Source organism: Pyrgilauda ruficollis, unplaced genomic scaffold (genome assembly GCF_017590135.1).
Source record: "Pyrgilauda ruficollis isolate IOZ18807 unplaced genomic scaffold, ASM1759013v1 scaffold79, whole genome shotgun sequence".
Classification (NCBI taxonomy): Eukaryota; Metazoa; Chordata; class Aves; order Passeriformes; family Passeridae; genus Pyrgilauda; species Pyrgilauda ruficollis.
In genome coordinates, this window is record NW_024529821.1 from 4557655 (window position 1) to 4572180 (window position 14526).

Genomic DNA, 14526 nt, shown 5'->3' on the forward strand with positions numbered 1-14526 from the left:
TTAACACTGGCATTTGGATTGGTGACTTTTTCTCCTTGTTTTAAATCTTCCTTTTCTTTGAAATTATTCCTATCCATCAGCTACCACAAAAAAAAAAAAAAAAAAAAAAAAAAAAAAAAAAAAAAAAAAAAAAAAAAAAAAATAAAATTCAACCCCAAAAATGCCCTGACAGGAATTCCACCATTTTGGCAATAATTCCACTTGCCTCTGACAAGCAGCAGCCGACCTTTCAATGCTGTAGTTTAGAGCACACAACACATGAGTCTTTCCAGACAGAAGAGCTGGAAGCCTTCTCAGATCCCCCAGCACAAAGGTTGTTGAACACTCTGGGGTGCTGATTCCAAGTGTCAAACTCCAGGGAAGAAAATAAATAAAACAAGGTCACCTTTTCATTCCTACCTTCTTTTGCCATGTCAGCCCCACCCTTTGCTGTCAATCTGGACACAGCTACAGTGGGAAAAAAAGGACTTAAGGCTGAACAAGGAAAGTGTTTTTATCCTCCAAGGTGTCTTGAGATACGTGGAAAAACCACAGAGCAGCCATTCTCCGAGTGTTGTTTTCCAGGTGTCCTTCATCTCCCTGAACACCTCCACAGCTCTCAACCCATCACTTAGGAAGCCCTGTCTGCTCTCAGCCTTCTCCTCTCCCCATGGTTTGATCCCTCTCTTCACTCCAGAGTGATCACTCCTCCATCTGAATCCACTCAAGAACTCTGTCCTCAAAGAGAATCCCATCCAACCCTGTCCTTCAGCTGGCTTCCCACCTAGGCCACGAACTTAATGCTCAGCACCTCTTGCCTTTTACTCCTTCTTGCCTCATTTTCACTTCTGGCATTACCCTCCCAAGTAAAAAAAACAAACCTGGGAGCCACAATCTTCTTCTTTCGTGTAACTACAGATTTCTGTTCTTCATCTCCTTGCCTCACCTACCAGCCACGCTCCATCCAGCTCTTCGCAGGGTCACACTGAGACTTTTCCACGTCTTTTTCCACGTACTTTAAGACTAGAAGTTACCAACTATGTTCTTCCAGGAAGTCTGACTTTCCAACCTTCTACCCAAGTGATCTGCTCCTCTAGTTTCCCCAAAAGCCCACAGAACTAAGATACAGCACATGCAGCAAAATCCCTGCAGTAAAGCTATTTGCAGTCTCAGGTACAACAAATTCCTGCAAGGAATCTACTCAAGGTAGCTCTGCTATCAGCAGAATGCCTGTCATCAAAGCATTGAATCATTAGGGTTGGACAAGACCTCCAAGATCACTGAGTCCAACCTCCGACCACAGCCCACCATGCCCAACAAACTGTATCATCAAGTGCCACATCCACCTCCATTCTGAACACTTCCAGGGATGGGGACTCCACCACTGTCCTGGGTGGAACAGCTGGCAGCCTCATCCCTGTAGATGAACCCTGATTAAACGAAAGCAAATTTCCAAAATGAAGAGCTGTATCTGTACCCTAACCTGTGCTGAACCACTTCCCAGTCTGTGTGGATGAGGGCAGGGAGAAGCAGCCCAGGGAAGGGAAAGCTGACGCATTTCCCGCTCCCACAGCTCCGAGTCGAGCAGGTTCAGGTGCAGCACATCCCTGAGCCATGTCCAGCCCAACGTGGTCAGATGTCACCTGTGACACCCCTGGGGTGTGAGCAGAACTTGCACAATGCACATCCTGTGTGCATGTGACTCTGCCCTGGGCACACAGAAGAGGTGGATCATTTTCACCCTGGGCTGTTCTCCAACCTCACTTTTAGAGCTGTGATCCCCGCAGATCCTGTTGGAACACCGACCTGGATGTCAGGAACTGCCACTGCTGACTTCAACACCCACGTCACTGTCAAGTCCTGCCACTGGTACCAGTTCCCCAGGTCAGAATGGAGAGACCACACACCCAAGGCCCTGCTGCTGTCCCCAGACTCAGCCACTCCAAACTCAACCAAACAAAACCAGTTCCAATTCTGTCAGGCAAGCACAGCCCATCACAACATGCCCAAACTTGAGCCAGCAGGAAAATTTCCTTCCAGGATACAGCAAGACTTGGGTCATTGGCCACAGGTTAACAGACAGGAAAGCTCTGGTGTTTTGAGGGACACAGAGCACACAAGGCTCTGCCTCATGTGACACTAATTAGAGAGGATTAATTGTCTTCAACAAGGTTCCCAACTCTGGAAAGAACAGAAGCTGCACATCTGCATGACCCAGGCAAATCCAGCTGCTCGTACTTGCACTGCAGTCTCCTAAAACACTCTGATGGCTCCAGAGCCTGTCAGGGCAATGTCCCACCCCTGCAGTTGCACAAACACTCGAGGCAGCAGGTGCTCAGCTGCAGATGGTGAGAGACAAAAGGCAACTTTTCATGTCCCACACTGTGCTGAAACACAACCCTCCTCATGGTGACACCAGGCAGAGGATGCAGCCTACAGTTCACCAGGAGAACCAGGAGATATCCTGCAAGTAACTTTGTTACATATGGAAAAAGCTTGAATCTATCACACATTTTGCTGAAAGAACATGTTCAGTCCTCTTAAGCAATGTTCAAAACAACCTGGGGTGGACTGGATCTCTGGGTTAAGGAAGGCAGCAGGATAATACCTGAAGTCTCAGAGAGCAGTTCCACTGCAGGCAATCCACCTTCTCTTCCTGCCAACTCCAACCTAACCACCACCACCACCAACCTGCACAACCCACACACAGGGCAAGGTGAGGGACCAAGCTTTCACGTTAGGTGTAATAGAAAAACATTCTTTACTCTGCAAGTGTCTTTACAAATATATATTTATATATTTAAGCCCATTTCAGGCCATAAAAGCCCATAAAAAACAACCAGTACCTTTTTGAACAAGAGAAACTGCTGGGCAGAAGCCTGAGGTGACAGACTCCCACACAGGGGCTGCTCTGGCGCTTCTCTGAAGGCCTTTAGTTAGCACATAAAACCATCTCAAAAATCCTTTGATGTGAAAGGAGGGGCACCATTCTTACCCCACTTTCACCACTCTGTATGAGGTAAACTGGGATCACTTTTACATCATCACTTTAGAAAGGAGATGTTGTATCCTGAAGACCAGCTTTTCCAAAGAACATTTGTGAATGGGTTAAAAAGGTAAGATGTGTGGATCCAACCATAATGTGCTGTTGTCTCAAAATAGAAGAAGTTGATACTAAAAAGCTATTCCAGATACATACAAGTACAAACACTAGAGCTGGTCAGAAAGATTCAGTTTCAACATTTTTTTAAAAGCAGGGAAAATTTTCTGCAGTGTTTTTTTTCATTTCCCCTCTCCTCACTTTTCTACCAGTTCCATAAACCCTTCTGAAAAAATCACGTGTCTGCTGTCAGAGTGCAAAGTCCATCCAAATCTCATGTTTCAGTTCACTATCTCTACACTTTACAAATCCTGATGGCAAACCAAAAGGTCTCAATTTTAACTTAGCAAAAGTGATATCTAGAAAATATTCAACACCAAGAGGTCTTACAAAAAAACTTGAGACTACTAAGGCATTCTAAGGCACAGTGTTTTGGAAGAAGTGCTTTCTCCCTGTAGTGTTGCTTTATACACATCATGTGTGCGAGTCCAAGGGAGGCATGGAGCTGCAGATGGATGCCATGGCTTCTCCCAAGCAGGGATTTCCATCTTCTGCTGCTGTTTCACACGTAGGCTCCCAACGCTGCGTGAAATTCAGTGAGACATTGCACCAGCTGCTGAAACTTGGGTCTCTCCTCAGGATCTAGGGCCCAACAGCAGGCCATCACAGCAAACCTGCAACACAGAGGCACATGGAGCACAGGGAATCGTGTCAGCCAGGCAACCACAGCCCCAGCCTGAAAGGCAAAACAGCATCTGCCACTGGGAAACTGGCTGAGCCACCAGAGAGAGACAAGGAGCCCTGGATCTTATGGTTCATAATGCTGAACAGCTCCTTCCAAGGATGGACACCTGGAATGATGAGCAAAGGGGCTGTCACCACAGGTCCTGGCTTGATTTAGGATATAACCCATGGCAATCCAGGAAGGAGCAGTACATAGTTCACTGGAAATTGCTCAACTGCTATAAAAGCATGGAATGGTTTGGGTTTGAAGGGACCTTGAGGTTACCCAGTTCCACCCCCTGCTAGGGCCATGGACACCTTCCACTAGCCCAGGCTTCTCCAAGACCTGCTCAGCCTGGCCTGGAACACTTCAGGGATGGGGCCGCCACAGCTTCTCTGGGCAACCTGGGCCAGGGCCTCCCCACCCTCACAGGGAGGAATTCCTTCCTAATATCCCATCTAACCCTGCCCTCTGGCAATGGGGAGCCATTCCCCCTTGTCCTGCCACTCTACCCCTTGTCCCAAGTCCCCCTCTAGCTCTTCTGGAGCCTATTTAGGCACTGGAAGGGGCTCTAAGGCCTCCCTGGAGCCTTCTCTGGTCCAGGCTGAACACTCCCAGACTGTCTCCAGAGCAGAGGGGGCTCCAGACATCAGAATATCTCCATAGCCTCCTCTGGACTCGCTCCATCAGCTACACTTCCTTCTGATGCTGGGGACCCCAGAGCCAGAGCTCCATGAGCAATGTTTACCCCAGGGTTTGTCTGACAGGCAGAACAAACAGGCCAGGAAAGGCAACCCCGGCTCTCTCTTTGGGCAGCCTGGCTAACACCCCAAGCACAAACCAGCACCTTTCTCTCCCCCAGCAGAGGCACTCACAGTTCATCGGGGCAGTTGATGGGCTGAGCTATTCGATAGCCATCCTTTAAATAAGCTGCCATCTCGAAGGGGTCGATGTCCACGTAGGGGGTCTGTCCCAGGGTCATCAGCTCCCACAGCGTCACCCCAAAGGCCCACTGCAAAGGAACAGTGCAGGCATTAACACAACATGCTGAACCCCCAGAGCTCCTCCAGCCAGGGCACAAAACCAGCTGTGAGGAGGACTAAACACAGTAAGAAAGCTTTACATAAATGCTCTATATAATCAAATTCAACATGTCTGTCGCTATTGGACACGAAGTAACACAACGCGGACACGTTGCCCTCTCGAGGTAAAAAAGGCACTTTTAATTTCTGACTCCAACATTTATAGATTTCCAAAAGTGACAGTGGATTGGAGGGTGACAGTGTCACCTCTCCAATGACACGGGACAAACCAACAGTTCATCAAATTTCTCTTCCTCCATAAAAGAATGCAAAACAATAAGTTATTTACATAAAGTATGTGAGAAAGTTTGTTACAAGAATGTAAACATCAGAAGGCTTAGAAAAACTTAAAAATCAGGGTGACATATGTCTTGAACTGGGCTAATTAAAAATCACAGAACTGGTGTTAAATTGCCCAGAGAAGCTGTGGCTGCCCCATCCCTGGAAGTGTTCCAGGCCAGGCTGGACAGGGCTTGGAGCAACCTGGGCTAGTGGAAGGTGTCCTTGCCCATGGCAGGGAGTAGGATCCAGATGGTCTTAAGGTTCTTCCCAACACAAACCAACCTGTGATTCCACAAAGTCAAACTAAACTTAAAATCTTATTGCACTAACATATCAGTGCTAAAAATCATGCAATTTTTAACATGACATTACAGAACACCTAAATCTCAACAATACTGAACACTGAATGATTGTCTAGTACAAAACTGTAGGGTTTTTTTTACATTTTACTTCTTCAAAATGCCTCAAAAATCCTCAAAAAAGTCTGAAAATTTCAAAGGATCAGAAATGAAATTATATTTTTTTAATTCCGAATCATCTGTATATTTGGAGAGTATGTTCAGGAATAGGACTCAGGAAAAAAAAAAGAGATTTCATCTCAGTAAACCTGACAGCACCATCAGCATTCAACACATTCAGCTGGCAACCCTTGCCAGAAGGACCTTAAAGTGATGAAAAATCCATCTATGAATCCACACACAAGCAGAGTACAAGGAAAATGATTTATTATCTGGTATCCAGAGACCCAGGAGACCAAACAGAGATGGGGCTGATACTGCACCCTCGTGACTCACTACTCAAGCTACACATCACCAGTCATTAAAAAGGGCAGACTCATGCAAGGCTCACACGAGTCTTGTTTTAATCAAGAGAAATCCCACCCCTGCTTTGACCCAAGCCCTTAGGGAAGGGATATTTTCAGGTGGGAAGGGCAGAGGCACAGATGTGGCCCCGCTCCAAACAGCCACTGAAGGAAATAAAGCCCCTTTTTAGCTGCAGTGGAGAAGAGTGCTGAGGGACAAGGGGTGATCATGAAGACGAGACAGTGATTCAAGCAAAACCACTCTGGGAATACAGCTGTTCTAATTCCATAGGTAGCTGCACAAAAATGGCATGAAGAGATGCAGAGTTTCATGTGCAACAGCAGGAAAAACACGGAATTAAGATTCAGCAGGAATTGTGGTTTGTTTTCCTACACTCTGGCTGACTGATAGAGCTGTTGGCAGGGGAGCAACACATTATTGGGAAAGTTTCAAGCCAGCAAACACATTTGAAAGAAAGTAATCCAAAAAGCAAGCCTGGAACACATCCCCTGGCATCTCTGCAGACACAGACACTGTTTGTACCAGACTTCATCACCCGTTCCCTGTTACATGCAATGGATCACTGGGTTTGTTCCTACCAAACCCACAAAAACATCTGACATCAACTTTTTGTGAAAGGAGTCCAGGTAGATGCAAAGCTGATATTTAGGGCACATGGTGTTTTCTACACACAGAAAAACTATTCATTTTTGAACTCTACAAAACTCAGATGGCCACGTGTCTGCAGTTAGAATTGTGTGTTAAAAGCTGGGTGGCATTTATCCCTAAGCAATGAAAAAAGTACTTCTGGTTAAAATGGGCTGGAAGAGATGCTGAATTGCACTGGAGTTTTCAAAAATGGTTACAATAATCCTAAAAATTAGGATTTACTCATCCTAATAAAATTCCACATCTCACTGCTGGTGTTGCATAAGCTTTGATTTCCCAGCTCTCACAAACAGTAATTGCTTTCATGTCCCAGATTTTTTTTAAAAAGTAAGAATGAAAAAACCACCATTTGATTGGGCTCATTTAGCTCTCTAAAAACATGCTTTTACAGGCAACTTCCATTTCCTCTTCTGTCTTCAGGTTGGATCTAACACAATTTGATTTCCAATGAATACACATGTGGAGCACAACTGGCACCTTCCCTTCCTTCCTTTTTCTTGTTTACACGGCTGCAGCACTAGAACAGAGATCATGGAGGGAAAAAACCAACCAGAACTTCTCTAAAATTTCCCAAACTGGCACCAGACCACTATCCTGGAAGGGATGCATCCAAGAGAACAGGCTGAGGTCACTGCAACACTGCTCTTATCTCTGACAGGTCACTTCAGCTGGGAGAGGTTCCTGGCCACTGGAATGAAGGCATCCTCTGGAAGAGCTGGGATTTGGGGGACTATGGGCCACACAGTCAAACACCAGCTCCTGCTAATGCTATCCTGATGATGTTATCCTGAGCTCACTCGCATGTCTGTGAAGCACAGGGATGTCTGGGAACAGCCAGTGTGGATTTATCAAAGGAAGCTGTGCCTGACCAGATCTGTGCTGAGCACACAGAGCACAAGGTGAGGAACGGATATCCACCTTGACTTTCAGAGCGTGCTGGGGCACTGAACAGGATCCCCAGGGAATGGGCACAGCCCCAAGGCTGCCACAACTCTAGGAGCATTTGGGATTGTTGGGGTGTCCTGCTCAGGGCCAGGAGCTGGACTGGATGATCCCTGTGGGTCCCTTCCAACTTGGAATGAAAAGCAGACTAGTCCCAGTGCAGCTCTGTGTTTGACTGTGTTCCCTGTCAGTGCTCCCAAGGGAACAGGGAGCAAGGGGCACTCCTGCTGTGCACGAAGGGCCTGACTGATCCCTGAACCACCTGCCACAAGCAGCTGATGCAGGAGTGGGAGTAGAGACGCTGCTCTGAACAAGCCACAGTTACCTATCCAGTGCCATGATCCCCTTCCTCCAGCTCAGGGATCCCCAACATCAGAAGGATGTTGGAGCTACTGGAGCAAGTCCAGAGGAGGCCACAGAAATGCTCCAAGGGTTGGAGCATGCTCTGCTCTAGGGTTATCTGGGAGAACTGGGGGCTTCACCTTGAGAAGGCTCCAGGGAGACATCACAGCACCTTCCAGTGCCTAAAGAGTCTGCAGGAGAGCTGGAGATGGACTTGGGACAAGGGATGCACGGACAGGACAAGGGGGAATGGCTGCACACTGATAGAGAGCAGCATTAGATGGGATATTTGGAAGAAATTGTTCCCTGTGAGGGTGGTGAGGCCATGGCACAGACTGCCCAGAGAAGCTGTGGCTGCCCCTGGATCCCTGAAGTGTTCCAGGCCAGGCTGGACAAGTCTTGGAGCAACCTGGGCTAGTGGAAGGTGTCCCCATCCATGGCAGGGGGTGGAATTAAATGGGCTTTAAAGGTCCCTTTCAAACCAAATCATTCTGGGATTCTGTGATTCTCCAACAGCTGAAAAAAGAGAAAAATGTCTACCAAAACACATTTCCAAAATGTACGGGGAGGGGGAAAAAAAACCTCACCACATCACTAGCACTGGAGAATTCATTGTTGACCAGGCTTTCCAGAGCCATCCAGCGGACGGGCCTGTTCTCGTTGTCCCCCAGGCAGTGGTAGTCCATGGGGAACAGGTCCCGGGACAGCGCGTTGTCCGTGATCTTCACCTGCAGGCCGTCGTCGATGCTGGGGCACAGAGAGCAGCACGTCAGCAACCCCAGCAGCCTCACAGCAAACAGCTCTGCCCAGCCCTAAGGTCCACACTCAGCATCTCACTGGGGACTGCTAACCCACGTCTCAAGCACTGGCTCTCTCCTGCATCAAGACACACTTACTGTGTGATTAGCAAATATTATCACAGCACCAATTTACTCCGTGCCAACTGATAAGAAGTAGAAAAATCAGCAGGCTTGATTAAACAAAACCAAACACCAGTGCAAAAAAATACCATTAAAGCAAACAAGTAACTGCCTCAAGTTACTCCTGCTCTTTTGGAGATCCCCTGTCAGAGCAATTAAACACTTTGTAGCTCTAGTACCTCTATGGCAATAACGAGGCAAAGATCTCAGCAAAGAAAGAGCCAGTAATATCTTTAACCAACCAGTACCCTTTGTGGTCCAAAAACATGTCTCCAATCAAGCCATCTGCTGAAAAACTGTTTATTCCCTCCACAACAGATACTGATGCTTGTCAGAAGTAGGGTACTAAGGAAAACTGACTTTAATCAAGAAAAGATGACTCAAAATAGCATAGAGAATTTGCCCCTCTGGGGTGTGATTCAAACTCTTTGAACTTAAAACTGTGTGTAATAAAGTTCAGTGTTCTCATAAACAGCTGACTTCAGAATATGGCAAAGATGTTGGTTTCAACACTGTATGACAAAAATACAGAAGGAACATTGGGGTGGGGGTATTATAACAAACTGGGTTTTGTTGTCTTCTCATCTTGCCAATTATTTATTTTGATGAGAAAAATGAAATATAAATGCTCTCTGTGTTTCCCTCTTTACTATCCCAGATACATATTTATTTCTTTTATTTCTATGCACTTTTAGGCCAGTTCATTATCCTCAAAATTTACACAACAGGAAATTTCCTATCTAGTAATTTTTAAGAGTTTAGAGAAATTCCTAGAAGACCTGTTTGAAAACAAATGCAATGCAAAGGGCAATTCCCCAGCAATTAGTGAGCCCTGACTTGTGTAATTCTCATGTCCACTGTAATTAGACCTGGCTGTGCCACGGGCACATGAGACCACAAGCATTTCCTCCCTTAAACCTGCCAAGATCACTGGAATCTTGGCTCCCTTCCCAAAATTAGGACATGGGTCTCACACACTTTCCAGCTTTTCACCACCCAGAGCAAACTTGGGGAACAAAGAGGGGCTGGTGGAACAAAGTCCTTCAGGGGACCTTGGCTACTGGCACCTCTTTCTCTTTCCAAACATAAAGCTCCAGCTGATGTCCCTGATGTTTCTGATCTCTATCTCCTGCGGTCCCACTTCCTCCTCATTGTGCTCAGCAGTGAGGAAAAGCAATAGAAACTAGGAACAGGATCTGTCAGGAGCCCCATCACACTGAGCATCCTTACGGGGCACAGCAGCAGAGATGGTGGTCACTGAGTGACTGGGTTCCTAGAAGGCCACCAAACACCTCCACCTCTACATTTTGGAGTGTATTCCAGCCTGAAGATGTTCTCAAACCCCTCTCTGGTGTTCCTGCCATTCCAAAGCACATTTGTATCTATCCATCATTTGGCAAGTAAGAAATCTACCAATGAACAAAGTCTTTAACTCAGTTTTTAAGGAGAAAAAAAATGAAGAAAACCAACTTCAAACAAAAATCTATCCATTGATAAACTGTCAAAGATATTCCAAGTTTTTATTAAAGTTGAAGGGAAGCTTTAACTCTTTCAAGCCTTTGAAAAAGTGATACACAAACCCAGCTGAAGCATTTACAGAGAGGGTGTTCTGCATCCTTTAGAACCACGGCTCCTGGTTCCCCTTGCTTTGGAGGAAAACAACCTCACTGACTACAGCAGTGACCCCAACCCTGCATTTTGAAGGGGAGCTCAGGCTGAGTGCAGGGAGCTGCAGCTGCAGAGGGGAAAGTACTTACACACAGTTCCTTGCAGCCAGGTCTTTGTGGATGACCTCCCTCCTGGCCAGGTAGCTCATGCCACAGGCAATCTGGATGGCCATATGTACCAGATCCTGCTGGGAAATCGCCTGCAAGAGCCCAGAGCAGCAGCCATCAGCCCCTTCAGCCCAGCACCTGCAGGGTTACTGCGTGTCCCAGTGTCCCCTCCCCTTCCAGTCCCCACACACACAACCACCTATGGGCACTCATGATAGTGCCTTTCTAAATTTTAACTTCTTTTTTTTGCCAAGGGAAAATACTTCCATCTTGCAAGTGCCTCACTCTTCGTACCTACTCTGACTGGAAGTGGACATAGGCAAAAATGGTCCATTTTACTCCTTCCCACAACTTTTTCACTTTGTTTCCCTGGAAAACAGCTCATTTCCAGGCAGCAGCACATTCAAAATCCTCATTGCTCTCCAAAACAAGTATCAAAGACCGTTGCTTCAGCTCCTTTTGCAAATTCACAGTCCCATCATGATTAAAATCTTGCATGTATTTATAGCTTGGGATACCAAAAGTAGTATCAGTAAATCTGAAATTTCTCCATACACGACTTTCCTTAATTTAATCCACAATTTTCTCTATTTGTTGCTATAATTTTAGGATGCACTGATTGAGCTCCTACCCTAAATGACAGGTGACAGCTTCCTGTCCTCTGAACACCCAGGATAAACAGCCAGGAATGCTTTCCTGGTGGGAAACAAGGCAAACACTTGCTGGGGAGCCACCTCTGCAGCTCTCCTGCCATCACACTGAACAGGAGAGTGCCACAAGCATTCCTCTGGTGGCCCAAACTCAGGCACCAGAGCAAATGGAGGTTTCATGGGCACAAAGTCCCACATGCCCGAGGGTACCTGAGGATTGTTGGCCTCCACCAATTTGCACTGTCGCAGGAAGAGTTTAAGGTTCCCCCAGTTCATGTAGGGCAGCAGCACCATTGGTTTCTCTCCCTCCTCTATACAGACATGAGTGATAGGCAGCAGATTCCTGGAAGACAGAATTGCCTAATGTTACGGAACTGAAATTTGATTAAAATACTTTTGATTCCTAAACACAGTAATAAAATTAATTCAACACAGAAGAGAAGCATTTAATCTTGTATTAGGAATTGCAGAGCACAAGGTGTCCAATTAACTGAAGCCCTGGACAGTATTTTAAATAAATGAAATATTTGACCAGTTTCCCATTGTGAAGAACCCTCCAAATGTTTTCACTTGGTCCAAGAGGGCTGACAAATTGTTGTGAATGCAGGTGAATACACAGAAGTGCTATATACTAAACTGGGAGGTGCAACATTCTAAATCTATTACAGATATAAAATATATACTTCCACTACAGCAGTTAAACAAAAAAAAAAAAAGTCAGAACATCTGACTGTCTGATCTGCTGCAAAGTGACAGAACATAAACTTTTAGCTTGGAATCAGCCATTTTAAGGGCCTTTCCAAGCCTTTTGTGGCTCAGGTGACCCCCCACACTGCAATGTCTCTGCACATCTTCCTTAGAAGAAATATAATACATGATATTATACATATCAACATGTAAATTCATAGAAACTCAAACCAAACTGGACACAGTTTCAATTTCCATTAATCACTTTTTTAAATACCTGTATTTTTCATTGAAAACCATTTGTAAAAGTCATCAACAACTTACCATTTTTTAAATTTTGAATTTTCTTACTCCTTCCTGAAAATTTCTCACAGCCAGGTGTCACACCTATGAGCTCTGGAGACCCATGAAGGTCCCAGCTTTATGGGCAGTGTAGGGAAGAAAAGCTTTTTGGAGTTTTTTTTAAAAAGCTTGACTTATAAATGGGAGGACACTAGCTCATTTGGAATGATGAAAGCAGGGCAAGTTAATTTTGTTTCCATTTTAGGTACGTTTCACCAAAAACCTGCTACTCCTGTATTTTAGGCAAGGCCTTTATTATATAAGGCTGGGAATGTCCAGCCTGGAGAAGGATCCAGGGAGACCTCAGAGCCCTTTTCAGTGCCTAAAGTGGCTCCAGGAGAGCTGGAGAGGGACTTGGGACAAGGGATGGAAGCACAGGACAAGGGGAAATGGCTTCCCACTGCCAGATAGGGATAGATGGGATCTTGGGAAGAAATTCTTCCCTGGGATGGTGGTGAGGCCCTGGCCCAGGTTTCCCAGAGCAGCTGTGTGTGCCCCTGGATCCCTGCAAGTGTCCAAGGCCAGGCTGGACAGGGCTTGGAGCAGCCTGGGCTAGTGGAAGGTGTCCCTGCCCATGGCAGAGATGAGTTTTAAGGTCCCTTCCCAGCCAAATCACCCTGGCCTTCCATGACTCTACAGAAGTGTTGCTGAATTCCCAACAAAGAGCTCCCTCTCCCCAGGGAGCTTTAGCCCAGGTACTTCCACCTCACAGTGATGTGGATTTGTCACCAGCCCTGCATGCCCTACCTGTGGTGAAGCCCTCTGAGTTTACAGCTTTCCGTCAGCATCATCGTCACCTGCACCTCCGAGGCTTGGTCTGAGGGAAAAAGGAACCACAGATAAACTTTGGAAACAAATCAACATATTAATTAAAATTCAGTCCAGATCTGCAAGTCACTTAAGGTCACTTGAGCACGAACAGAACTTGTTTGCCTCCTTTCTTAAAATGGCACTTACAAAAAGCCCCGAAGTTCAAGGCCAAGTTCTGAGACTCATTTCTGCTTAAAGGAGTGGGGTCAAGCCCAGAAAGGAAATCAAGCACATTCCAGGGGCTGACAGGCTGTGGTTCTGCACTTCCTGACAGCTTCTGGGCAGGCACAAGCCAGCTGCACTGGGCAGTGTGGTCCCATCCTGCACAAGACTGGTGCCCATGGAAGAAGTGGGATGTGCCAAATGCTTCCCAAGCATGAATGTGCTCCAAGGACACGGCTTTGCTGCTGAGTTACCACTCCAGGTACAGTTGTGTTTACTGCCACATGGCTGGAGGCTGTTTATGTCTAGATTTACTTATTTCCTTGCTCTCTGCTTGACACACTTGACTCTTGGTAACCTTAAAACTGTTTGCTGCTCTCTCCCCCACCTTTTAAAATGAATAAATAAATAAAACCACTGATGCCAGCTAAAATTCAGGCACCTATGATAACTCCAGTAACCCAAAGCAATCAGAGCATCCACTGGGCAGAAGCACAGGTGGTGCCTCAAACCCCTTTCCCACCACTCTGTGTATTTGGAGATGTTTCCCCCCTTGGTGGCAAGATCCTTAGAGAAGCTTAAGGAGACATCAACAAGAGCTCTTCCAACCTCACCCCCCTCACACCTGGGAGCATTTTCTGTGTCTCCCTCATGCTGGGACTAGTTCTGGCAGGGAGCTGGCACAGGAGAGCCTAGCACAGCCCAAGGAGCTCTCCTTGCTGCACCAGGGGGAATTTACATGTCATGGATGAGTCAAGCCAAGGTTTTACTGCCCTGGGAGGAAGAATAGGCAAGAAATCCTCTGCTCTTTTCCTTCCTCCAAGGTCTGATCCTGCTCCCTGTACAGCCCTGACACCCTTTCCTAACTGAGCCTGAGCCCTGCAGAAGAAAACGGGACTCTGGCTGAGTGAAGAGTGATGGAAGCACTCTAGAGAAGCTCAGAGGTGCCAATAAATTAGTGACAATTGGGGTATATTATGGGATGCATCAGCCCATGCTTTTGGGCCCATCACTACAAGGACATTGAGGGGCTGGAGTGTGTCCAGGGAATGGGAAGGAGCACCCGGAGTGGCTGAGGGAGCTGGAAAGGGGCTCAGCCTGGAGAAAAGGAGACTCAGGGGGAACCTTCTGGCTCTGCACAACCCCTGACAGCTGGTGGGGGTTAGGCTCTGCTCCCTGGGAACAGGGACAGGAGGAGAGGGAACAGCCTTGAGTTGCAGCAGGGAAGGTTCAAAGTGGATATTGGGGAACATTTAC

The 14526-nt window shown here is 46.6% G+C and overlaps 1 protein-coding gene across 2 annotated transcripts in view; it reads right to left on the reverse strand.

Annotated features, from left to right (window-relative positions):
- Positions 1–2721: 2721 nt before the first annotated feature.
- The window catches only part of RYK (receptor like tyrosine kinase), a 55782-nt gene continuing 43977 nt past the window's right edge, over positions 2722–14526 (reverse strand). For both annotated transcript variants that reach the window (XM_041487062.1, XM_041487061.1), the window contains exons 10-15: positions 13045–13114; positions 11479–11611; positions 10601–10710; positions 8511–8670; positions 4679–4815; positions 2722–3753 (exon numbers count right to left, since the gene is read on the reverse strand). In XM_041487062.1, the coding sequence (XP_041342996.1) occupies positions 3642–3753; positions 4679–4815; positions 8511–8670; positions 10601–10710; positions 11479–11611; positions 13045–13114 (722 nt within the window). In that variant the 3' untranslated portion in view covers positions 2722–3641. The remainder of the gene's footprint in view (positions 3754–4678; positions 4816–8510; positions 8671–10600; positions 10711–11478; positions 11612–13044; positions 13115–14526) is intronic.